Source organism: Gorilla gorilla, chromosome X (assembly GCF_029281585.2).
Source record: "Gorilla gorilla gorilla isolate KB3781 chromosome X, NHGRI_mGorGor1-v2.1_pri, whole genome shotgun sequence".
NCBI lineage: Eukaryota > Metazoa > Chordata > Mammalia > Primates > Hominidae > Gorilla > Gorilla gorilla.
The window spans coordinates 46,755,485-46,783,345 of record NC_073247.2 but is presented as its reverse complement, the minus strand read 5'-3'; the positions used below and the strand labels follow the sequence as shown (position 1 = coordinate 46,783,345).

Sequence of the window (27,861 nt, the reverse complement as noted above, 5' to 3'; positions counted from 1 at the left end):
GATCAACGAGACAGAAAGTCAACAAGGATACCCAGGAATTGAACTCAGCTCCGCACCAAGCAGACCTAATAGACATCTACAGAACTCTCCACCCCAAATCAACAGAATATATATTTTTTTCAGCACCACACCACACCTATTCCAAAATTCACCACATACTTGGAAGTAAAGCTCTCCTCAGCAAATGTAAAAGATCAGAAATTATAACAAACTGTCTCTCAGACCACAGTGCAATCAAACTAGAACTCAGGATTAAGAAACTCACTCAAAACCACTCAACTACATGGAAACTGAACAACCTGCTCCTGAATGACTACTGGATACATAACGAAATGAAGGCAGAAATAAAGATTTTCATTGAAACCAACAAGAACAAAGACACAACTAACCAGAATCTCTGGGACACATTCAAAGCAGTGTGTAGAGGGAAATTTATAGCAGTAAATGCCCACAAGAGAAAGCAGGAAAGATCCAAAATTGACATCCTAACATCACAATTAAAAGAACTAGAAAAGCAAGAGCAAACACATTCAAAAGCTAGCAGAAGGCAAGAAATAACTAAAATCAGAGCAGAACTGAAGGAAATAGAGACACAAAAAACCCTTCAAAAAATTAATGAATCCAGGAGCTGGTTTTTTGAAAGGATCAACAAATTGATAGACCGCTAGTAAGACTAATAAAGAAGAAAAGAGAGAAGAATCAAACAGACGAAATAAAAAATGATAAAGGGGATATCACCACCAATCCCACAGAAATACAAACTACCATCAGAGAATACTACAAACACCTCTACACAAATAAACTAGAAAGTCTAGAAGAAATGGATAAATTCCTCGACACATACACCCTCCCAAGACTAAACCAGGAAGAAGTTGAATCCCTGAATAGACCAATAACAGGCTCTGAAATTGTGGCAATAATCAATAGCTTACCCACCAAAAAGAGTCCAGGACCAGATGGATTCACAGCCGAATTCTACCAGAGGTACAAGGAAGAACTGGTACCATTCCTTCTAAAACTATTCCAATCAATAGAAAAAGAGGGAATCCTCCCTAACTCATTTTATGAGGCCAGCATCATCCTGATACCAAAGCCGGGCAGAGACACAACCAAAAAAGAGAATTTTAGACGAATATCCTTGATGAACATTGATGCAAAAATCCTCAATAAAATACTGGCAAACCGAATCCAGCAGCACATCAAAAAGCCTATCCACCATGATCAAGTGGGCTTCATCCCCGGGATGCAAGGCTGGTTCAATATACGCAAATCAATAAATGTAATCCAACATATAAACAGAACCAAAGACAAAAACCACATGATTATCTCAATAGATGCAGAAAAGGCCTTTGACAAAATTCAACAATCCTTCATGCTAAAAACTCTCAATAAATTAGGTATTGATGGGACGCATCTCAAAATAATAAGAGCTATCTATGACAAACCCACAGCCAATATCATACTGAATGGGCAAAAACTGGAAGCATTCCTTTTGAAAACTGGCACAAGACAGGGATACCCTCTCTCACCACTCCTATTCAACATAGTGTGGGAAGTTCTGGCCAGGGCAATCAGGCAGGAGAAGGAAATAAAGGGTATTCAATTAGGAAAAGAGGAAGTCAAATTGTCCCTGTTTCCAGATGACATGATTGTATATGTAGAAAACCCCACTGTCTCAGCCCAAAATCTCCTTAAGCTGATAAGCAACTTCAGCAAAGTCTCAGGATACAAAATCAATGTACAAAAATCACAAGCATTCTTATACACCAATAACAGACAAACAGAGAGCGAAATCATGAGTGAACTCCCATTCCCAATTGCTTCAAAGAGAATAAAATACCTAGGAATCCAACTTACAAGGGACGTGAAGGACCTCTTCAAGGAGAACTACAAACCATTGCTCAATGAAATAAAAGAGGATACAAACAAATGGAAGAACATTCCATGCTCATGGGTACGAAGAATCAATATCATGAAAATGGACATACTGCCCAAGGTAATTTATAGATTCAATGCCATCCCCATCAAGCTACCAATGACTTTCTTCACAGAATTGGAAAAAACTACTTTAAAGTTCATAGGGAACCAAAAAAGAGCCCGCATTGCCAAGTCAATCCTAAGCCAAAAGAACAAAGCTGGAGGCATCACGCTACCTGACTTCAAACTATACTACAAGGCTATAGTAACCAAAACAGCATGGTACTGGTACCAAAACAGAGATATTGATCAATGGAACAGAACAGAGCCCTCAGAAATAACGCCGCATATCTACAACTATCTGATCTTTGACAAACCTGAGAAAAACAAGCAATGGGGAAAGGATTCCCTATTTAATAAATGGTGCTGGGAAAACTGGCTAGCCATATGTAGAAAGCTGAAACTGGATCCGTTCCTTACACCTTACACAAAAATCAATTCAAGACAGATTAAAGACTTAAACGTTAGACCTAAAACCATAAAAACCCTAGAAGAAAATCTAGACATTACCATTCAGGACATAGGCATGGGCAAGGACTTCATGTCTAAAACACCAGAAGCAATGGCAACAAAAGCCAAAATTGACAAATGGGATCTAATTAAACTAAAGAGCTTCTGCACAGCAAAAGAAACTACCATCAGAGTGAACAGGCAACCTACAAAATGGGAGAAAATTTTTGCAACCTACTCATCTGACAAAGGGCTAATATCCAGAATCTATGATGAACTCCAACAAATTTACAAGAAAAAAACAAACAACCCCATCAAAAAGTGGGTGAAGGATATGAACAGACACTTCTCAAAAGAAGACATTTATGCAGCCAAAAAACACATGAAAAAATGCTCACCATCACTGGCCATCAGAGAAATGCAAATCAAAACCACAATGAGATACCATCTCACACCAGTTAGAATGGCAATCATTCAAAAGTCAGGAAACAACAGGTGCTGGAGAGGATGTGGAGAAATAGGAACACTTTTACACTGTTGGTGGGACTGTAAACTAGTTCAACCATTGTGGAAGTCAGTGTGGTGATTCCTCAGGGATCTAGAACTAGAAATACCATTTGACCCAGCCATCCCATTACTGGGTATATACCCAAAGGACTATAAATCATGCTGCTATAAAGACACATGCACACATATGTTTATTGCGGCACTATTCACAGTAGCAAAGACTTGGATCCAACCCAAATGTCCAACAATGATAGACTGGATTAAGAAAATGTGGCACTTATACACCACGGAACACTATGCAGCCATAAAAAATGATGAGTTCACGTCCTTTGTAGGGACATGGATGAAATTGGAAATCATCATTCTCAGTAAACTATCGCAAGAACAAAAAACCAAACACCGCATATTCTCACTCATAGGTGGGAATTGAACAATGAGAACACATGGACAAAGGAAGGGGAACATCACACTCTGGGGACTGTTGTGGGGTGGGGAGAGGGGGGAGAGATAGCTTTAGGAGATATACCTAATGCTAAATGACGAATTAATGGGTGCAGCACACCAGCATGGCACATGTATACATATGTAACTAACCTGCAGATTGTGCACATGTACCCTAAAACCTAAAGTATAATAATAATAAAATAAAAAAAGAATAAATATAAAAAATGTAAATATAAGGCATAATGATGACTACATGTTCTTTCTATGTCACATAAGAGCATTGCCTAATAGATCCATCAAAGGATTATTTAATATCTAAAGAAATTCCCTTTGTCTCACTTACTAATTATCATTAAGATGATAAAATGGCCTTAGAGGACACACTTTACTTCTAATTCAAGGTAATAATTGTCATTCTAACTGGTAGATTGCTCACATAGCAAAGATTATATATCTCATCAGAACAAAATTTTGTGCTTCAGATTGACTTTTGTCATGTCTTTAATAATTAGACAAATAAACCAAAAAAGGCAATTTATCCCTCTAAAAAGCCAAAGTTCTTTACAATTATCTTACCTTCTTTTACACTATATTGTCATTTTGACTAATAGGTTGCCAAGCTACAGGTAATCATTGTTCTCAGTGCCTATGAACCCATCGTAACCAAGTGTTAGATCACAACAGAATTTAGAGTAGAGTGACCTGAGAGTCCATAACTCTGCTTGTTGAAGCAAGAAGGAATTTAATGATACATTAAGGACATTGGAGTTAATTGTTTTAAGCAAAGAGCCAGCAGAAGTGATTAATGAGATGAGTAACATAATAACATTTATATTTAGGAAGAGATTCTGACATAAATATGAAGAAATAATTGACAGCAGATAAGACAGTCAGAAATTCATAATAGTCCAAGATGAGAGGTCTGGAGGACTTTAATTGACACAGTGGCAATATGAATAAAGAAAGGTACCAAAAAAGTTTATACATACTATTGGAATATTCTGAGTAAGGGCTTCAAATGCTGGTGTTTCAAACTCAAATTTGGCCTCTGGTTGTTCTTCATTCACAATACCTTCAACATAATAGGCACGCACATCATACCTTGATTTCAATAAAATTTTACAAGGGTAGCGTCCAGGTTGGAGAGGAAGAAATTGCAAAGGAAGTGGAACAGATCCATCTGAAGCTATCAAAATAATTTTAAAACAGTTCATTTAAAATCATATAAAACCTAAAATTCATCTTGGTAAGCAATATTTAATATTATTGTATTAAATTGTACTGCATAACCTAGAATAGGTTTCACTGGGATAACACACTACCTCTAAATCTCCAGGGCTTACCATGCAAGCTTATTTATCAATTACAGTATATATACTGCACTGGTCAGAGAACAGTTTGCTCCTCAAAGTCACTCAGGACTCCATACTGTGAAAGATACCACCATCTTGCAGTTGTACCATAAGAAATGTCTCTGCTCTTTGGCTGAGAGGTCAGGGGAAAAGGAATGGCTGGAAGTTTGCTCAAGGACTTTTCAGTTTTCAGCTCAAAATTAATATACACATTACATTTAACTGGCCAGACCCAGCTATGTGACTCTACCTAATTGAAAGGGGGCTGAGATAGAAGGAAATACATGCAATATTAGATGGGCTTTACTGTCAGCCACATTTCTATGACTTAGAGGTGCTCTGTCTCACAGCAATCAAAATAATTTGCAACTTGGCCAGCAGATAGAAATAATTTTTTCATAGCTAATAACCAAGGGAACCAGAAAAGGGCATGTGTAATTAATACTTCTCATAACACCCCGTTACATTTACCTTAAGCTACTAGCTAATTTTACTTCTTACGCTAGGTTGAGCTATCTATTCTCATTCTTTCCTTTCAGGCAACACCACTTTTTCTCTGAAGGTCACCATTTCCTTAGCATCCATAAAATGAGAAAATAGTTATACAAATTTGGCAACCCTAAAGTAGAATGCAGTATAAGAACATAATAAAAATTTCACAGTTAATGCCAAAGTATTTAAACAGTCAACAAACAACAAATGATTTTAAAAACATCTGACGCCTAATTCTGTACAAGGAAGTTCTCTGAAACCAAGAAAACAAATCAAGCGTATCAATCAATTGGCCAGACACATATTATGACATTAAATGGCTACAATTTTAATTCTCCCGAAGTGAACATTTCAAATGTGAAAGGTGGCATGTTGTTTTCAAATACAATGAAATGTATATGCCAAGATATGCAAGAACATTTATACGCAAGAACATTCTATGCAAGAACATTAACTACCCTAAATCCTTTATCAAACAAGAGTTTATGTGTGTGTTATACATTATACATTATGTAATGTTACATATCTTATATTAATTGAATATTATATAGCATATATTCCATGTCTATGTTGCTATATGTAATACAATATATATAATGTATAATGCTACATTGAATAGTACATATTAAAACATGCTGATAATGGATAACATTTGAAATTTGTATTACATCCAACAAGTCCAAGACTATCAGCTTGTCTGAGGAGAAAACAGTTACTCTCAAAGGCTCTCAGAATGTTATTTTTGTTCCATCCTATTCAAGCATAAACCTAATTTTAGAACACATTTTTTTCTTGGCAAAAAGGACTCCAGGCACATTTTATCATCTGTTGTTAATTGATTACTTTTATCCTGAGAGAGGTATTTGTGTTGTGGCAATCTCAATAGAACAAATAAGCACAGAAAATTATTTGTTGTTTTAATAACAGGCATAAAGAGAACGCATTTTTTTTTCTTGGATGAAGAGAATGAAATAAAAATATTTAGAATATGTAATTTAAATAGAATTCTATTAATTTACTTTTATTTAATTTATATAAGAATTAAACTGTTCAGACAATTTTAAGAATTGCAGAATATCTATTGTTTTCATCAAAGATAAAAACCTCTTGCTATTTAATGCTACACAATCATTGCAATGCACAAGTTCAAGTATAAAATTTCTGTCAAAAGCTTTATGTTATACATTTCTTTTTCCAAAAAAAAAAGTTCATTTCCTAATGATTGCTGAGTCTGAAAGTTAAAGCCAAAGACATTCTTAAGTGTACATTTTCCAACTCATGAAATGTTTATGAGCAAGGACTTTAAGGGCTACACAATGTCAGCCCCTCTCTCTTACAAATCCAAAAAGAAAATCATTATAATAGTGGAATTTGTGGAAATTATAATTTTAATTTTGATGATGTATTTATAAATCAATATGTTTCATTTTTAAATATCCAAAATAATTTTATTAAGTTGTATAAGAAACATAAGTAGGGGTGATATATATTATAAATAAGAGATTTTAAAACTTCTGGGTTAAGATATTTATTTGACAGTATTTGCGTCCCCATCAGATGTAAACTAGCAGAGGTAGAAACCATTTTGATCTTCAGAAATTTGGAAATTTTACTGGACACATTGTGCCATCATATAATAATGGGACATGTTTTCTTAAATCTATTTCCAATCTAGACTGTAGCAAATGCTGTCCATGCCTTGACATGTCCCCTTTAAGTATGCCTTAAAGGGCATGGATTTATGGATATCTGTGACTTCCTCCTTGAAAGTTATCTCTAGACAAAGAATGGTGCTCAGTTCTCACATAGATCATCCAAAAGTGGTAGTAAAAGCCTGCAGGAGCAGTACCAAACCAAAAATTGATCAAAATTGCTAAAAAACAAACGAACAAAAAAACCTGTTCTCTTGCCCTTTGGTTAGAAGAACTCTGAGGCGAATTTGACACCAGCTTCCAGATGCCCCCAGTGGGACTGAGTCCCAATTGCCTGCAATGATAACCTGTTAATTAAAATCCCCGGAATTGGTTTCTTCTCTTTGCAGTCTCCTACTCCCCTACCTATGCTTTGAGATCACCTCTCAAACTACTTGCTCTCAAGACCAGATCTCAGGGTCTGCTTTGGAATTACCTAGCTTAACACATGCCCTAAATCCCAGGATAGAGAGGTTCCTGTCCTGGTCTCATGCTTTCTAGGGCCTTACTCTGATCCTCCTCTGGCATTGACTCTCTGCACGTGCAAGAAGTACATGGGCCCAATGGGACAGATCTATACGGATCCCAGCCCCACCCATGGTTCAAGTTCATGAGACATTATAATTCACAATCCATAGTTCCTTGATCCTGTTTACAGTGCTTTCACAAGACTCTTCCCTAGGTCAGTCCTCTTGGTAGAAGGCTCCTAGAACTATGCAGTAACTAAGAGGTCACTATTAGGAGGGTATGGACCAAGAGTAAGTGTGTGGGCTGACATATCCACATGTTTAAACATAAGAACCATTAGAGTGCATGTAAGAGTTGAAAGAAGACAATGGTGTGGGCACCTGACTAGCACCCAGCTACCCTGTGCTGTCATTTTCTAGTGCAAAACTCTGAGGAGTCCAAAAATTCTAAATTCAAACTTGGTCTTCAAGGTTCTTATAAAGTTAGATTTGTTAAAATGGAATAATAGAATGTATTCTATTTTGAAATGTGTTAGTTTGATTTGTAAGTTTTTAAAATTTAGACATATGTTATGTGGGTTTCCATTTGTACTCTTGACTTGGGCATAACAAATGTTAGGGACTATCTGGATCTGTCCCTTCCATCCCTACTCAACTCAGATGTAGTTAACCTGTATCTTTTCTTTACAAGTGTGGCAATTGTCAAGATTCTATATTTAAAGATAACCGAATATATGTAAATTTACAGAAAAATTACAATTACCGAAGAAAATAAACATAAAGAAAGAATTTCTTGAAGTAAAGACTACATCATTTCATTTAACTTTGGTTATTGGAAGAAATCAGTGCTATCTACAGTTTTTCAAATAACCCATAAAAATATACTATGTTCAGATCCTAGAATAGGTCATAGTTGGAACAAAAAATCAATACCATTGTTTTGTTCAGCTACAACTGCATAACAAACTACCCAAAAACTTAGTGATTTAAAGCAACAACCATTCATTTGCTCATAATTCTGTGGCCTGAGCTCATTTGGGACAGCTTATTATCTCCACATGGTACTACCTGGGTATTTTGACCCGTGTATATACTGGGTATTGACTGTGGTCTTTGGATCTCAGCTGGGAATTCTGTCCATGAGCACTCTAATCCTGTATGAGATGAGCCCAATCATTTTTCATAGAGTACAGAAGAATTACCAGCAGCAAAAAAGAGACTAATGTAAAAGAAGCTATCAAATATCTGCCTCTTTCCCATTCCTAAATGATCCTTTGTCCAAAGCAAGTCACGTGGCCACAACCAGGTCAACGAGGAGACTATACAAAACCTGTGTATAGGCAGATATGATCCACTTGGGCTTTTACTGTAATAATCTACAATTCCCTAACTGCAGAGAAACATACATGTATAAAACTTGTGACCTGAAAAAGATAAAATCAACCGAGAGTTAAAACACTTTTTTTCAGTTTTGGTTCCAATTCTACATGTGTGACCTTAAGCAAACAACTTAAGGTTTTTTTTAAACTCAACTTCTTTTTTTTTTCCTTTCATTTTTCAACCACAAGTTTATTTTCTAAATGTACTCTATATATTTGTAATACCAGAAAAGGGTTTATTTCCCCCCATGGATACAAGGTAGTCCCTCCCAGATATTTTTGGCATGTGATTTTAAAACTGAAAGCCATCTAAAAATAGTTGTGAAAGTTAAGACATAAGCATTATTTTAATATCCTCCCAACTATTTAAGAACATCGATTTTTAAAACAATTTTTAACTTTATAATTTTTTTAATTTTAGCTTTTATTTTAGATACAGGGAGGTACATGTATTGAATTTTTACATGGGTATATTGGACCCAGGTAGTGGGTATAATACCCAATAAGTAGTTTTTCAACCCACACGTCCCTCCAAACTTCTTAACCTCTTTCAATGAGTGGGATTTGATTAATAGCTTTCAAAAATTTTTATTTTCTGGCTTAGACGTACTGTGTATGAACAATATTTAAAATTGAATTAACATATAAAACAAAGGAAACTGGAGTTAATCTGGTTGAAGTAGAATGAGGAGCTAGAAGTCCCCATTTACTTCCACGGCCTCACTATAGATAAGCCAAAGCACTTCAGAAGAATTTTGGGGCTTCATAGAATATAATTTGATTAACTAATTTATTAGACTTGTTTGTGCCTTAATAGGTCATAATTGTATAAAAACACATCAAACAAATGGAAGAGATTAAGTAATATAGTAAGTTGAACACTGCCTTCTATAGCTGTTTTTGGTATATTATTAACAAACAATAGTCAGAGCTTTTAATTCAGAAAATGAATAATTAAGAATGAATAATTATATTTATTACATGTATATACATAATTGTATAATATTTATTATAAGAAAACATGAATAATTATATTTTAGAGAATTTTTTGGCCTATTTGTTAATCACACTGCCATCTACTACTAAAAACTCAATGTAGGCTTTTTTTCTATTGTATAAGTCAAAAGACTAACTTACGTGCTCTCTTAGGCCATTCTCGCATTGCTATAAAGAAATACCTGAGACTGGGAAATTTATTTAACTAAAAAAAAAGTTTAATTTGCTCATGGATCTGTAAGCTATAAAGGAAGCATGGAAGTATCTGCTTGGCTTCTGGGGAGGACTCAGGAAACTTACAATCATGGCAGAAGACAAAGCAGGAGCAGGCATCTTACATGGCAGGAACACAAGTAAGAGAAGAGAGTAGGGGGAGGTACTATACACTTTTCAACAACCAGACCTTACTAGAACTCACTCACTATCCTGAGTACAGCATCAAGAGTATGGTGCTAAACCATTCATGTGAAACTACCCCTAAGATCTAATCACCTCCTACTAGTTCCCACTTCCAACATGGTGATTACAATTTGAAATGAGATTTGAGCAGGGACACAGATCCAAACCATATCACAAGTAAAGTGAAATTTTTCCCATTTTGGTTATATTATTATATTTTTGTAGGCACATGAGTATCTGAATCACAAATACTCTGGAAAAGTAAGTGATTTTGCGCTAAAAACTGTTCATTACTATTTCCTCTTTAATAAAAATATGAAATGTAGCCATAGACATTAAAAAAAGAATTCAGCAGTTAAAAAATTTACAGTGTTTATTTTGTAAAAAATTTGTATTAGTAGAAATTTTGTAATATGGTCCACTCAGAAAAAAAAACATTTTCTAAAATGGACTAACTGCTTAAATTGTTATATTTATTATAATATTCAATAAAATAATAATTTAATAAAGACCTATACTTATTATTGACAAATTCAATTTTTAAAATATTGGTTAAAATTCATTTTATTATTTAAAAAGAGGTTGAACTACTTTTCCTTTTCTATTACCAGGGAGATTTAAAATAATATAATACTTACGGGATAAAAGACAAAGAGTGATAGGAAGAGAGAGGGGAAAGGAAAAGGAAAGAAAGGAAGAAAAGAAGAAAAAAAGAGGATAAATATAAAGGAGAGGGGAAGTAGGAATTGAGGAAGGAAAATGAAAAGTATTTGGAATGCTAAAAGAATGTCATGTGATCCTTTTTGCCGGACCAACCTCAAATGTCTGAAAGCACTGGACTTGCCTTCCCATGAAGTTTGTAAGTATCTGCCAGCAGGGCAGACTGGTATGCAGTTCCCTGTTACTGAAAAGTTGTTAAGTGCACATTCTCCCAGGTGCCCTAAAGCACAGGGAAAGAAGGTCATAGACAGATACCAGAGTGCTGTAGTACGTAAATGGCAAGGATGGCCAATCATTACCAGCACAGTCAAGCTAGCCTTAAGAGATATAGAAAAACTTATTAATTTTGTTGTTCAAGTCTAGTAGGGCTTTATTAACCTTCTGTCTGCTTGATCTCTCAATTATTGAGAGAGGTCTAATAAGATCTTCCACTGTAATTTAGAATTTGTTCATTTCTCTTTTTACATTAATTGATTTTGGCTTTATACATTTTGAGAATATGTGTTCAGGTATAAATAATTTCAAAGTTTCTTCTCTAAGTTGGATTTTTCCCTTTTTGAATTAAGTAATACTTTATTTACCACGAAGCCTACTTGTTTTAATATTAATATATCTATGCCAACTATTTTATGATTAGTAAATACCTGGTATAGGTTTTTTGATATTTTACCAGGAAATTTTATAAACAGTATAAAGCTACATTTTAGTTTTCATTGTGAAAATATCACCTTTTATAGTTTAGTCTGTTCATATTTATTGTGATTAATGATATATTTGTGTTTATTTTTACATCTCATTTTTTGCCACACTTTATCCCATTTTATTTTGTTCTTTTCTATTCTTGAATTCTACTGAATTCATCAAGTTTTGTTTATTTTCATTTATGCCTCTACTGGTTTAGAAATTATACATTCTATCCCTATACTTTTCATTGCCCCAAATATTCAACATCTAATACTTCACAAAAAAATATCTTACAATAATTCAACACTGGTCCCTAAAATGTAAGAACTTTACATGCCTATAATGGCAAACCCTTCCTTATAAAGTTGCTATCTAGTAATTGAGCTCACTTTGTTTTGGTAACACCTGAATTATTTATTCTTATCATTATTTCTACAGTGAAATCCTCAGGGGAGTTACCCACATTTACTGATTATTTTAGTAACCATTGTTCTTGGATCCCAAGTCTCTCTTCTGAATTCAATTTCCTTCACCAATAAGAGGCCTTCTACTTGTTCTTTTACCAAAATCTCTGAGTTTTAAATGGTCTCCAGTTCATTGTTGAATTACAAATGTTTTTATTTCATCTTTACTCATGAGTTATAGTTCACTAGGACACAAAATTCTAGACTGGTAGTTAATTTTCATCAGCACTATAATGCTATTGTCTTTTTGGTTCTAATGTTACCGTTGGTAATTCTGCCTTCAGTATAACTTTTGTTCCTTTAAAAATAATCTGCCTTTTTTCTCTCATTGCTTTTTGGAATTTCTCTTATCTTTGCCATTCTATGGTTTCACTATGACCTATCTATCTATGTGTAAATTTAGGTATTCTTCTATTGTCTTCTGGAATTGTAGACATTTTATTTCTGCTTTTCCTTATTCTTATTTGCTCCTAGTAAGATAAGAAATTTATCTGTCTTAGGTGGTCACTTGTAGAGGACCTCATTCCATATTTACTTTACAGCAATCTCTTAGTTCTAACTATGGAGGTAACTCAATATGCAGCCCTTGGGCCCATTTCCTGTATCAAACAAGCATCTACCTATTAAATGTAGATAGGGTACTTGTTTGTTTGGTTTTTCATGCCCTGGTAGTTTTGCAATGATCTAAAGAAAAATTTACATCTTAAAAATATATATATAACATATATATGTATACATATACAAACAGGATATATATATATCTTCGTGTTAACAGGTTGAGTATTCCTTATCTGAAATGCCTGGGGCCAGAAGTATTTTAGATTTCAGAATTTTTCAGATTTTGGAATACACGCATATGCATAATGAGATAACTTAGGGATAGGACCCAAGTCTAAACAGGAAATTCATTTACGTTTCATATACACATTATATACATAGCCTGAAGGTAATTTTATATGACATTTTAAGTAATTTTGTTCATGAAACAAGTTTTGACCGCCTTTTGACTGTGACCTAATATGAGATCAAATGTGAAATTTTCCACCTGTGGCACCATATTGGTGATCAAAACGTTTCTGATTTTGAGCATTTGGGGTTTTGGAGCATTCAAATTTTGGATTTCCATGTTGGTTTTACTCAACCTATAATCAATAATGTGAACCCTGAAAATCTGAGACAGGTCTCAGTTAATTTAGAAAGTTTATTTTGCCAAGGTTGAGGATGCACACCTGTGATGTGACACAGTCTCAAGAGGTCCTGACAACATGTGCTCAAGGTGGTCGGGGCACAACTTGGTTTTATACATTTTAGAGAGACATGAGACATCAATCAATATGTGTAAGATGTGCATTGGTTCAGTCCGAAAAGGTGGGCAAAGGTGGGACAACTCGAAGAGGGGAGGGGGCTTCTAGGTCATAGGTAGATAAGAGACAAATGGTTGTATTTTTCTGGGTTTCTGATTAGCCTCTCCAAAGGAGGCAATTAGATATGCATTTATCTCAGTGAGCAGAGGGGTTACTTTGAATAGAATGAGAGGCAGGTTTGCCCTAAGCAGTTCCCAGCTTGACTTTTCCCTTTAGCATAGTGATTTTGGGACCTCAATATTTAGTTTCCTTTCACAATAAACTCTTGTCCCACCAATAATATTACAGCCAAAAATATAACCCCAACCACTTAGGCAACTGAACGGACCCCCTCTGGGCCAAGGGAAACCTGAAACATTGAATTACCAGCCATGATGGAAAGGGAGGTTGGACATGCTTTGTTATACCCTCTCCCTTTTGGAGTTTAGACACAACTGATCATCATTAAGATTAAAATAGATATCATAAGACTGATGAAACAGACTCTTTTTGTCAATAAGATACCATATTCCAAACTGACTCTGGTATAGCATCACATGGCAAATAACAAACCCTGAAGAAATAAAATCATTTTACCCCCAAATACATGTCTTTGACATATTTTGAAATGACCCTGCAAATCTTCTGTCTTTTGTGGGAGTAATTTTGTATCTGTAGAGAATCTTCATTATTGCATCTAGGCCTTTCCTGATCCAGGAGAGATTAACTAAGCATCTGATACCTTCTAAGGTCTGAAAAAAAGACATTTAGCATCTATTGTCTCTGATGCTTGCTATCCGGAGGCTTAATCTACATAACAAGAACCTTGGCTTCCACAACTCCATTTATCTTAACTCAAGCATTTCTTTCCAAGCAGATTTCCAGGACTGCGAGTCTTCAGCTTAACTCTTTAAACTAATTGCCAATGAGAATACCTTTGAATCCTTCTATAACTGTAATAAGCCCTCTCTGTCCTCACATTGAGATGTTTGACTTTTCTAGGCCAAACCAATGTATACATTACATGTATTGCCTTATATCTTTCCCTGTAACTTGTCTCCCTAAAATGTATAAAACCAAACTGTAACTTGACCATCTCAGGCACTTTCTCAAGACCTCCTGAGATTGTTCTCCTGTCTATGGTCACTCATATTGGCTCAGAATAAACCTCTTTAAATATTTCACAGAGTTTGGCTTTTTCATCAACAAAATGCACCACAACTCACTTAGACTCTTCCCATCTCTGCCACCACTACTACCAGATCTCATGTGAGATTCTATACATTATTGATAGAGTGATGTTCCTCCACATAATCCCCTACAGTTGTGGTCATTTTTGGGAATTCCTCATAGGATACACGTAAATGGCTAGCTGCTGTTGAATTTTTGAATTTCTGTAGGCCTTCATGGGTCATTTAATGAAAAAGTAGGAGGGGACCTTTCAAGGAGTTCTAGCTTGATAGCATTTTAAATAGTAAGTTTTCTATAATTTTCTAAGAAGACAAAATTACCCAAAGAGAACAACTGATGTAAGATTTCACTTTCTAATTAACCCCTCCACATGGAAAGAAGCAAGGGATTGCTGACAGCAAATTAACTTTGTATTTTGCATTTTCATTTCTGAATACCATAAACTTTCTCTAATTGTCCTGTATTAAATATAAACTCTGTTTTGAACAGAGTTTATTTTTAATTTCTTGCAGACTGATTTACTAAGTGTGCAAATTAGTATGAATGTGCTGCTAGCAAGCCAATAAACAGCATGTTTTCTAGGACTTAAAATAATGGAAAAGACTACTGAAATTTCTGATTAAATGCCTCCCTAAATATATAATTGTAGAGCATATGTTTACCACTGAAGACCTAACAGAAAGAACAAGAAACTTTTTTAAAGTTCACTTTTTTTTACTTACCAGCTCTGTCTATAAATATAAAGCAATGAAAGGCAAAGTGAGTCATTTATCAAACTGAAAATAAATTAAAACTATAAGGACAAAGAATATATGCAGTCTTGGATATTACAATTATATTGAATTGGTTATGTTACATTATTTGACTTAAAGTGTATTTTTTTAAATAACATAGAACACAATCAAATCTCATTGTAGTTTGGTGCATGCAGAGTAGGAGGAAAGAATTTGGATTGGGCAGAAAACCAAAATGTTAGTAGGACATATATTTGTAACTAAACAAAGTACACAGGGCATATATTTGCAACTAAACAAAGTACAGACTCTGACTATGAGAAGATAGGTATGGGAGGGCAGCAGGAGAAAGGCATATCCATCAAGTAACAGTTATCACTGGGGTTATCTAAAGTAAGAAGCAAGCTTAAAATAAGGGGAGTCATATAGAGAAAAGAATAAATGGGTAAGGCTGGTATAAAAGAGGCCAATTCCACAGTTAAAGACCCAGGATCTCAAGTTGAGGGAAAGATTCCTATTTGAGGGGCCTAGGGCTATCCAGAACAATGATGGATGGCAGGAAGAGTGTACCAGTACCCAGGGAGGGAGCTGGCAGAAACAAACTAGGCTGTTAAGAAATAAAGTAGAAATCTATGCCTGAGTGCTGGGACAGACATGACAGAAATAAATGTATCACAAAGAAGGATCATGCTGAAACCACATTTGCAAAAATTACGACTGAGAAAATAACGACAGTGAAAGAAATCTTATCCAATGGAGTCCATCTTTCTTCTAACCTCCAAGCCATTGTTGTTTATTCCTGGATATGAGCCAAAATAACTTTGGGAGGAACTCAGTTTATAGCTTAACTTTGAAACAAAGATGGTAACAGCTCTTTCCCAAAACAAATCCCCTTCCTACTTGGGGACGAGACTGCCTTTACAGAACTAACACATTAGACAAAAGATTAGAAATTATGGGTTAGGAGTCATGCAGCCGGAGGCTGCAAGAGTCTGAACCTCCCCAAATTGCTCCTGGAGATAACATCACTATTGTAAAGCCCAAGATCAGTGCTTGAGATATTTTGTAGACCCTGTATCCTGGATGGATCAGCTGCCAGGAGCCAGATGATAAACTGGCTCATCTGGTCTTGTGGCCTCCACCCAGGAACTGACTCAGTTCAAGAGGATGGCTTTTACCCTCTGTGATTTCATCTCCAACCTGACCAATAAGCAGTCCTCACTTCTCCAGCCCCTACCTGAAAAATTATCCTTAAAAACTCTGATCCTTGAATTCTTGGGGAGACTGATTTAAGTAATAATAAAACTTGAGTCTCCCATACAGCCAGCTCTGCATAAATTAAACTCTATTACAATTCCCCTGTTTTGATAAATTGGCTCTGTCTAGGCAGCAGGCAAGGAGAACCCATTGGGTGGTTACAATGTAAATGAGGAGCCAGGGCTAACAGATCCAGCATCAGACTGGTACTCACTAGACTGTAAGTAGGACATGGGAGACTGGTGGTCAGCACAGATGGGCCTCTGGAACCCACTCCTGAGATAGAAATTGGCTCAGGACCTGGGATGGAACATGTCAACAAGGATGGTAGGGGGAAGAGAAAGAAATCAGAAATTTTCTACATTTAATGCTACTGACAATGTAACTAGTAGACTTCTTTAAAATAACAATACGACAACTGAGGTATTGCTTCTCACAAGAGGGCATTAGCTGTGGGGCTCTGCCCGCAGACCCTGACCCAAATGACGTATGAATAAAACGTACACTGACACACAGATATTCTATTTTGCCAGTCCTGCTGAGTGTCCGACCGCCTGCCCACCAAGAGAGGTTTGTCACTGCGGCCAGCCCTGAGCAGCTTGCACTCCAGGCATTTATTTCATATACAATTAACAACAGAAGCTCTGAGTCAACACACTTGTGGATAATTAACATGGTTAAGAGAGTAGTTCTCAGAATGATTAAAACTCAGGTACCATGGTCTAAAATAAATACCATTAGGGGGCAACATCCCTAGTTGACCTCCCCTGGAGAGGGCCATCTGGCTCAAAGGTTAGTTAATGGAGGTAGGGTAAACAGACTTAACTGGGGAAGCCTCTATTGTCCCTAGTATTTACCCTATGACCTAATGCTCTAAGGTAAGCACCAGCTGCCTTCAGCCGGTTCAATTATTACAAGCTATGTAACCTTTCGGCCTTCCAAAAGGTTTGTGACTACTCCCTATAACTTTCCCTAATATTTCTACCACCATTCTGATTGAATCCCAACAGACAACATTTCTGTATGTGATACATTTTATGTGCCTCCTCCAATTTTTTTATGTGCTTACTCCAATTCCTTTGCTGCCACCACCTCCATCAACCTCAGCCACTTGTCTTTTTTTCCAGGTTCCTCTGCTTGGGGGTGACCTATATCTTGCATCAGAAGCAATAGTGCCAACCCCTTGACTGCTCCTTTACAACCAAGCAGACCTGCCCCCATGCTCAGTTTCAGGCTCCTTTTGCCTTGGTAGAGCATGGAATTTGACATCTTAGCTAGAGAATGCCACCTTAAATGCTAGGGCCATGGAGTAAAGTTTAGCAAACAGGCACAGGAGACAAGGAAGTAAATATGCAGATAAAATTCCTTTTCTTTTCTCTCTCACATTGATTGCTCAAGGGTACTTTGCAGAGACACCTGCTGAGCAATCTGATGCATATACAGTCATGCACTATCTGGTCAACCACTGAGTGCCTATATGATGGTGGTCCCATAAGATTATAATGGAGATGAAGAATTCCTATTGCCTAGTGACGTCATAATGTCCTGCTGCAATGCATATTATGTGGTGATGCTGGTGTAAACAAACCTACTGAGCTGCCAAGTGGTATAAAAGCCTAGCACATACAATTATGTACAGTTCATAAAACTTTATGGTAATAAATTACCAGAATTTATTTGCCATGGCAAATAATTACCAGCCTGTGTTGTTGATTTATGTATTTATTATACTATACTTTTTCTTGTTATTTTAGGGTGTACTCTAAAAATTAACTGTAAAATAGTCTCAGGCAGTTACTTCAGGAGGTATTCCAAAGTAAAATATTGTTATTATAGTTATTATAGGAGATGACAGCTCCATGCATGCTATTGTTCCTAAAGACCTTCCAGTGTGGGACAAGATGTGGAGGTGGAAGATAGTGATATTGATGATCCCAACTCTGTGTAGGCCTAGGGCAATGTGTGTGCTTGTGTCTTAGTTTTTAATAAAGAAGTTTAAGAAGTAAAATAAATAAATAAATAAACTTTAAAGTAAAAAAGTTTATAGAATAAGGATATAAAGAAAGAAAATATGTTTGTACAGCTACATATGTTTTAGCTAAGTTTTATTACAAGAGTCAACAAGTTTAAAAATACTAAGAAGTTTATAAAGCAAAAAAGTTATAGTAAGCCAAGATTAATTTATTATATAAAATTAAAAAAAAAATTTAGTGTAGCCTAAGTATCAGTGTTTATAAAGTCTACAGGAATGTACAGTAATCTTCCAGAACTTCACATTCACTCACCACTCATTCACTGACTCTCCTAGAGCAATTTCCAGTCCTATAAGTTCCATACATGGTAAGTATCCTGTACAGGTATATCTTTTAAAAAATATTTTATACCCCATTTGTACTGTACCTTTTCTAGGTTTAGATATGTTTAGCTACACAAATACTTAGCAGTGTGTTACAAATGCTTACAGTATTTGGTACAGTAACTTGGTGTGCAGGTTTGTAGCCTCAGAGCAACAGGTTGTACCATATAGCCTAGGTGATTAGTAGGCTATACCATCTAGGTTGGTGTAAGTACACTGTGATGTTCGTACAAAGATGACACCACCTAACAAGGCATTTCTCAGAATGTATCCCCTTTGTTAAGCCATGCATGATTGTATTCACAGAGGTAAGTTGTGGATACTGAGGCAACAGCTCATGTATCATGCATTGCTTTACCTCCCATCCTTCCCTTCCTTGTTTCTATTTTTATTTTTCCACTCTCAGTGCCCTGAATTCGCATCTCCCAAATAAAGTATTCGTATTTAACTATTGCTTAAGGTTTTATTTTCTAGGGGACTCAAACTAAGACAATTACTACAGTAAGAATAAACAGCATTGTGATTTCACCTTTTGTGCAGCATAACATAATGGAAACAGAATAGAGGAAGACTTAGCAGGCTTACTCAGTGTACTTACTCTAATTACTTAGTAGACTTGAATGCTTACTCAGGAGACTTGATGTGATCTCCTACATGGTCTGTGAAGACACTTAAATTTCCTGGGCCTAACATTCTCCCTTTTACAAATGGAGATGTTGTACCATGGTGGCATTATGCTGTGAAAGTGGTGGTTCCCCAGTTTATTCTAATACATGGATTAACTACACAAGTGATCTGGGCAGGGAGAATTTTGATAATATAGGTTTCTAGACTCCTTCCAAACTGAGGATAATTCAGTAGGCCTAGAGTTGGGCCTGGAATATGTATTTTGTTGCAGTTACCCAGGTATCACTGATGTATATCCAGGGTTGGTGACCACTGGCAAACAATAACCAAAAGTGAGCTGGAGTGGCTATACTACAATTATAAATGGGCTTTAAGTCAAAAAATGTTAAAAGAGCCAAAGAAAATCATTATAGAATGATGAAAGTTCCATTATTTAAGAAGATACAGCAATTAGAAACATATATAACCATAAAATATAATCCTCAAATATATAAAACACATTGACAGAATTAAAGAGAGAAATAGGCTTTTTAATAATAATATATAATAATAATAATAGTTGGAGGTTTCCATACCTCACTTTCGATGCAGTGGCATGATCCTGGCTCACTGCAACCTCTGCCTCCCAGGTTCAAGCAATTCTCGTGTTTCAGCCTCCGGAGTAGCCGGGATCACAGGCTTGTGCCACCACGCCCAGCTAATTTTTGTGTTTTCAGTAGAGACGGGGTTTCGCCATGTTGGCCAGGCTGGTGTCGAACTCCTGGTCTGAAGCAATCTGCCCACCTTGGCCTCCCAAAGTGCTGAGATTACAAGCATGGTGAGCCACTGCTCCTGGCTGTGTATGGTTTTTAAATTGGTGTCCTTGCAGAGGGGATGATCAATGGAGGCTTGTATTCTGCCATCTTGCTCTGCTTATCTCTGATACACTTTCAATATACAAAAATATTGTGTTTCTATATATTTGTAATGAATAATTTAGCATGAAATTAAGAAAGCAATTACTTTTAAGATATCAAAAAGAATAAAATAGGAATATATTTAACTAAAAAAAGTGTAAAACTTATACTCTGAGAAATATAAAACCCATTTTAAAAAATAAAGAATTTCTAAAGACATAAAAAGAAATTCTAAATTTCTGATTCAAGACAATATTGTTAAGATAACAATCCTCCTCAAATTGATCTACAGAATCAATGCAATACTTATCAGAAGGCCCGTAGGCTTCTTCTTATAAATCAACAAGCAGATTCTAAAATCCATTTGTGGTTGGGAAGGGTCTGGAATAAGCAAAATAATCTTGTTAAAAAGAAAAATATTGAAGGACTCACACTTTCTGATTTCAAAACTTACTGCAAAGCAATAGTAATTAGACCAGTTTGGGACTGGCATGAGGACAGACATGTAGACCAATGGGATAAGATAAAGAATACAGAAATAAACTATGGATCTATGGTCAACTGATTTTTTTATTTCAAAAATTGTTTTTACTTAGAAGCATTCAGAATGTCAACAAAACAGCTGAAACTGTTTCTCTTTTGCAATTAGAGAGATATTCAGTTAACAGAACAATTATTTTGTGTTAGATGCATCACAGACAATTGAAGAAGAAAAAACTACCATCCCTATATATAACTAATTTGTGCTGTGCACTAACGAGAATCTGATTTAAATTTCCATGCCAATTTACAACCCCCATATTCTACCAGGCAAGGTTAGTGGCTATTGTAAATACCACCAGAACAGGGCTTTCTAAAGACACATTCAGTAGTGTGTTAACTATACAAAAAAAAAGACACTGTACAGTTAAAAAACAAATCTTACACAGCCCTACATTTCAATTTTTTTTCTTTAAAAGAAGGGAGTTGTGTACAGGGGGATTAAATGCTTCATAGACAAGAAAAAAAGACTACACTAGAACCAACTTATTCATCATCATCATCTTCATCTTCTTCCTCCCCTTGATCTTCATCTTCTTCATCTTCCTCCTCTTCTTTCTTTTTCTTACTTTTTTCAACCTTTACAACTCCCTTTTTTTGCTGCATCAGGCTTTCCTTTAGCTTGATATGCAGCAATATCCTTTTTGTATTTTTCCTTCAGCTTCACAGCCTTCTTTTCAGGAGGCTGCTTTTCATCTGCAGCAGTGTTATTCCACATCCCTCCCAGTTTCTTTACAATATCACTAGTGGACTGGACAGGATGTTCTCCTTTGATTTTTGGGTGATACTCAGAACAGAACAGAAAAACGCCGAAGGAGGCATCTTAGGTGCATTGAGATCCTTGAACTTCTTTTTTGTCTCCCCTTTAAGTAGGGATATATTTTCATTTCTCTTTCATAACAGGCCTTGTCTGCCTTTGCCATGTCTTCAAATTTTCCTTTCTCTTTAACAGACATGGTCTTCCACCTCTCTGAGCAGTTCTTAGAAAACTCTGAGAAACTGACTGAAGCATCTAGTTGTTTCTTCTTGTGCTCCTTCTGATAAGTTTGCACAAAAAATGCATATGATGACATTTTGCCTCTTGGCTTCTTAGGGTCTCTTTTGCCCATGTTTAGTTACTTTTCTTCAGTGAGGCACAGAATTGCCCAGTGCCCTTCTGGCTCTCACTTGCCCTGGCACTGTCTCTATGGAGATCAATGTACTGCAATGGCTGTGAGAGGGTCAACTGATTCTCAACAAAGGTGCCAAGATCATTCAATGTGGAAAGAGTAGTGTTTTCAACAAATGCTGCTAAGACGACTTGGTAGCCACATGCAAAGGAATGAAGTTCTCACAGGATATACAGATATTAACATAAAATGGATAAAACACCTAAATGTGAGAACTAAAGCTATAAAAGTCTTACAAGAAAGATAAGGATAAATCTTCATGACCTCACATTGGGCAATGGATTCTTAGATATGATCAAAAGCAAGAGCAACAAGAACAACAAAAACAGTTAAACTGGACTTCATTGAAATAAAAAACTCCTGTGCTTCAAAGGATACTATCAAGAGAGTAAAAAGACAACTCACAGAATGGGAGAAAATACTTGCAAATCATATGTCTATCTGATAAGATATTGTATCTGAAATATAGAAAGAACACTTGCAACTCAATGATAAAAAGACAACTCAATTTTTAAAGTGGGTAAAAAATCCGAATAGACATTTATACAAATAAGGTATACAAATGGCAAATAAGCACATGGAAAGGTGCTCAACATCATTATTCATCAGGAAAATGCCAATGAAAACCTCAATGAGACACTACTTCTGCTCACTAGGATGGCTAGAATCAAGAAGTCAGACAATAACAAGTGTTGCCTATGATGTGGAATAATTAGAATCCTCATACACTGTTGGTGGGAATGTAAGATGGTGCAGCCACTTTGGAAAAAATTTTGGCAGTTTCTCAAATGGTTAAACATAGAGTTACCCATATGATTCAACCCTTCTACTCACAGATGTATACCCAAGATAAATAGAAACATATGTCTGCATAAAACCTTGTACGCAAATGTTGATAGCAGCATTATTCATGGTAGCTAAACGGTAGAAACGACCCAAATGTCCATTAACTGATGAATAGATAAACAAAGTAGGGCATAGTCACAAAATGGAATATTATTTGATCATTACTAGAAATGGCATACTGCTACGTGAAGAAGCCAGTCAGAAAATGTAACATACGATTCATTTTACATGAGATCTCCAAAACAGGCACTTCTATAGAGATAGACATTAGATTAGTGACTGCTTAAGGCTGATGGGATGGTGGAGGATGGAGGGGCATGGTACCTAAAGAGTACTGGGTTTTTTTTTAAGACCATAAAAGTGTTCTAAAATTGACTGTGTTAATGACTACACATATTTATAAATATACTGAAAACTATTGAATTGTACACTTTAAATTTGTGAATTGTATGGTATGTGAAAGATATCTCAACAAACCTTAAAATCAAAATACATAAATAGAGGATTAGAGATCTGAGTGTGAGCACAGGTGAATATCCTTTTATTTTTTACTTGATGTAAATTCAAATGACAAGTATCCTTTATGGTTATTTTTGCAACTCTTCTAGGAAGATAGACTATAATAAAATTTATTATATTTATAATTAAATTTACATTTAAAGACCGAAAACAGAGTTGTCATTTCCTTGCTCTTGCCAATTTGGGTTTGCTAAAAAATTTATTTTTTGATCTTATAAGATTTAAATGTAGTATATGGGTTACTGATTTTCTTCCAGAATCTAATCACATTCTTATACAGACTATAATTGGACAGGATGCTTTACAATTGTGGCAATCCTCTCTGAAAGATACATATAAATTATATTTCTAAGTGAGTTAAAGAAATTCAATTTTAAATTTGTTTTGCAAATTTGAAGAGTTTTTGCCAAAAACTAATGTGACGAATATAATAACACAAGCTTAACCCTTGTTATTTTGAGAAAAATTAACCGACTCATACTTTTAATATTAGGTAAGTTTTGGCAATGCTAACAATAAAGTATAACAGATTTGTTCCAATTAAAGTCAGCTTACATCATTAAAACTAGCATTTAATTTGATATTCTGTTAAATAAAATTTATTTTTTATCCTGTTTGAAATGTATTTGTGGTTATTCCATATAACACAGAGATGTAGAGTTTATTTACAAAGTATATTTCATAAGTTTTTTGTTTTTTTGTTTGTTTGTTTTTATTTTTGGGGGGACAGAGTTTCTCTCTTGTTGCCCAGGCTGAAGTGCAACGGTGTGGTCTCGGCTCACTGCAAACTCCGCCTCTCAGGTTCTAGCAATTCTCCTGCCTCCCAAGTTGCTGGGATTACAGGCACCCGCCACCATGCCAGGCTAATTTTTGTATTTTTAGTAGAGACAGGGTTTCACCATGTTGGCCACACTGGTCTCAAACTCCTGACTTCAGGTGATCCACCCATCTCAGCCTCCCAAAGTGCTGGGATTACAGGCATGAGCCACCGCACCTCGCTTATTTTATAAGTTTTAAGGATTAATTTAGTTTCATTTTTTCACAATTTTTCAATTATATTTTGAGGCTGAAGAGTAATTTAGCTATTAATGTATTTAATCTTCATAAAATGAGAACTGCAGTTGACCTTTGAACAACATGTATTTGAACTGTATGGGTGCACTTACATGTAGATTTTTTTTCAACCAAATGTAGATAGAAAATACAGTGTCTGTGGGCCGTGAACCCGTGTATACCCAGGGCTGAGTTTTCTTATCAGTGAGTTCCCCGAGATCCATTGTGGGACTTGAGTATGAGTGGATTTGAGTATACACGGGTGGTTCTGGAACAAATCCCCTGTGCATACTGAGGGATGACTGTACATATAGTATTAGTTATTGATAATAAATATTTTCCACATATTTACAATTACGTTACACATTAAAAAGTTGTCATGGATGATTTACTGGTATTTCAGTCACCAATTTAACTTCTAATTATTAGTGAATATTTTAAAATTAGGGAAATTAGAATTAGGTGGGAGAAGGGACAGAAGGATAACAGTGCTCCTACAATATGCTCTTCTAACATGTCTGTCACATTAGAAGATCAATATTTAGATCAATATTTTGAATTAATCTAATTTCTTCTTCTTCTCCCAAGAGAGAAGGAGCAGAAGAAATTAGAGCGATACAAAATACTAGAAACTGAAGTCATTAACACTTAGGAATGAGGGTTTTGAGCTCCATATTAAGTGATCAGCAAAACCAGCCCAGAGCATTTTGTTTGAGTGCTTTGGCAAATATTGCTCATATAGGACTCTGTATATTGGGGAAGTGATTTGGATAATTGCTAGTGGAAACATAGCAGGTCTCCTGCTTAGCTATGCTAGCAATTTAAGGCCAATAAAGCTCTGCCTGTCCTTAAATTTCAACATCCCAGGAACCACATGTAGAAGGGATTGTAAGTCAATATCTACACCCAGGTTCAATTCTGAGTTTTGTGAGGCATGAGGTTGTCACAATTTGCGGGAGGGGCCTTCCAAAAGAGCAATAATGTAAAATTAGAAATATAAAAGTAGGTATAGGGACTAGGAAAGGGGGTCAAAAAAGTAAAAAATCATAAAGCTTCTGCTCCTTTGGTATCACAGTAAATCTGTCCCTAAAATCACTAAATGTTTCAGTAAAGACTGACTGACAACATTAATGTGAGAGGAAAGAAAGCCACATTTTTAATACCTTAAAACTAGCTTCTTTTGATGAGTTTAGAACTTCAAGTGATCATAAATATGGCCCTACTTCTACCTGTCTTCTGCAGTTAGGGGAACACTGGGCTATCCCTGGTTCTCCAGATAAATTCTTGTCATTTGTTTCTTTCTCCATGACACCAAAAGAAAAAAAAAGTTTTGTTTCAATATTGCCATATTTATTATCAGAAATTTGCTTGTTTATTCTCCTAAAATCAGTTTATACCATAAAAATATATTTTCTAAACACATAACTCTAATCTTCTAACACACAAATTCTAATAGAATTCCATTTATTAAAGTTACAATGCTTGCATCCCATTCTTTTTCATTATTCAAGTCCACGTCTGAACAGCAGAATGCACAGAGTTTAGGGCATGCCTTTTATTTCATTTGTTACTATCCTGAGTTATAATATCCTATTTTTGAAAGTTTCCTAATATCTTTCTTCTTAAACTTACTTCATTTAAGTGCCTGTTTAAGGCAGTGAAAACAGAAACATAGGATGAAAAGATCCCTTTATAATCTCAGCTGCACAGAAAATCGAGTTAGACATAAACCATGATAGCCCAACTACATTTAAAATGTTTTATTAATGATAATTCAAAATTGTTTGCCATTTTATTTTTTCATATTTTGACAGTAATCATCTTACCAAAATGGATAATTAATAATTGATATGAAAGAAAAAATCAGCCTTAGAAAAATATCTGAACAGATTTTTAAATGTAGATAACTTAAAAACTATTTAAATATGACACAGTCTTCATGAGTGTTTAATAAGGCTATACTTCGAGTTTTAAGTCAATTCTGTGCTGTGTATCCTTGGTTATACATTTTCTCAAAGTGAAATGCTTTAACATTTGAATTATCCTATATAGTCACCTGAATTAATTCTTAATTTTATTTATAAACACATTCTATACGTGTCTATATATAACACTTATCTCATTGTATTATAAGAGCTACTTATCTGTGAGTCCACCAAAGGAAAGAATAAGGCAATTTTTATCTTTTTGCCTAGGGGAATTGATGCTCAACATTGTCGATGAACGAATGGCTGAATAAATACATTCACAATCCTCTCTGTGTTTTAAAGTAGATGCAGCTTTATCCAGTTATCTCAAAAGGGATTAAAAAGTTACTAAAACAAGTTATCCATTTAAAATTCTAATAGCACATTGAAAAGCTGAGTTAATAAAGATTTTAATAAGATAAAGACTTACGATGAAGGGTCTCAAACTGATTGCTGGTAAGCCAAATATCCCTCCGTAGTTGTTTGGCTGGCTCAGGTTATTTTTATTTTTACTTTTTGAATGTGAATGTTTAGACAGGGCATCTACTCTCTAGTTCACCATAGGATCTATCATCCCTATTACCTTAGACCAGACCTAACTCTTAATTCCTTGTTATTTGCAAGGCCACTTAGCATTTGAGTCTGGGATCTCAGTTCTCCTAGGGAGGGAAAGTAAACAGACTATCTTGTAATTTATAAGTTGTAATCACCCTTTCAGGCTTACAAATATTTTGTAGCCAACACAAATCCATACTAGAATGACAAATGAAGATTTAACAAAACCAAATTTAGCAAAAGCATAAGTGAGAATCCATGATATTGGAATTGTGGAACATTCTAGGAATAGCCTTAGTGAATAAATTACATTCCTACTATTATCCAGTTGTTTGAAAAGAACTGAAATGAAAAAGAAAGGTAATTTTGAATAGTTAAAAATATTTAGTCACTTGTTTATGTCTTATCACTTGTATTTAGTAATGCTGGTATATCAATATTCATATTAAATTTGGCTTAAACCTTATTGATAATGGCAACAGAATAAAGGGGCACCAGGAGATCAAAAATAAGTACAGTATTCAATAAAAATCCTGCTCCAGATCAAAGATAAGTTACTCACAAATAACACATTCTTCTCCTCTGATAACCTCTAGCCATCAACATTTTTCCTTTCTTTTAGAGCCAGCCTAAGCCTCAACTTCAGCACAACTTCCGTAACCAAGTTCACTCTCAAAGCAAGAGCTCACCTTCCTCAAAGTGCACTTATTATCTTTATCAGATTACCACTCTTTAACAAATTTGTAAGCCTGCAAGTTTCAGTACCAGTAATTTAGCACCCAAATT

At 35.4% G+C, this 27,861-nt stretch overlaps 1 protein-coding gene and 1 pseudogene across 1 annotated transcript in view; both read right to left on the bottom strand.

Annotated features, from left to right (window-relative positions):
- The window catches only part of CFAP47 (cilia and flagella associated protein 47), a 469,679-nt gene that overhangs the window by 156,432 nt on the left and 285,386 nt on the right, over nt 1-27,861 (bottom strand). The window contains exon 46 of the mRNA XM_019019001.4: nt 4,368-4,564. Within this exon, the coding sequence (XP_018874546.3) occupies nt 4,368-4,564 (197 nt within the window). The remainder of the gene's footprint in view (nt 1-4,367; nt 4,565-27,861) is intronic.
- LOC101138118 (high mobility group protein B1-like) lies at nt 21,453-22,075 on the bottom strand (annotated as a pseudogene).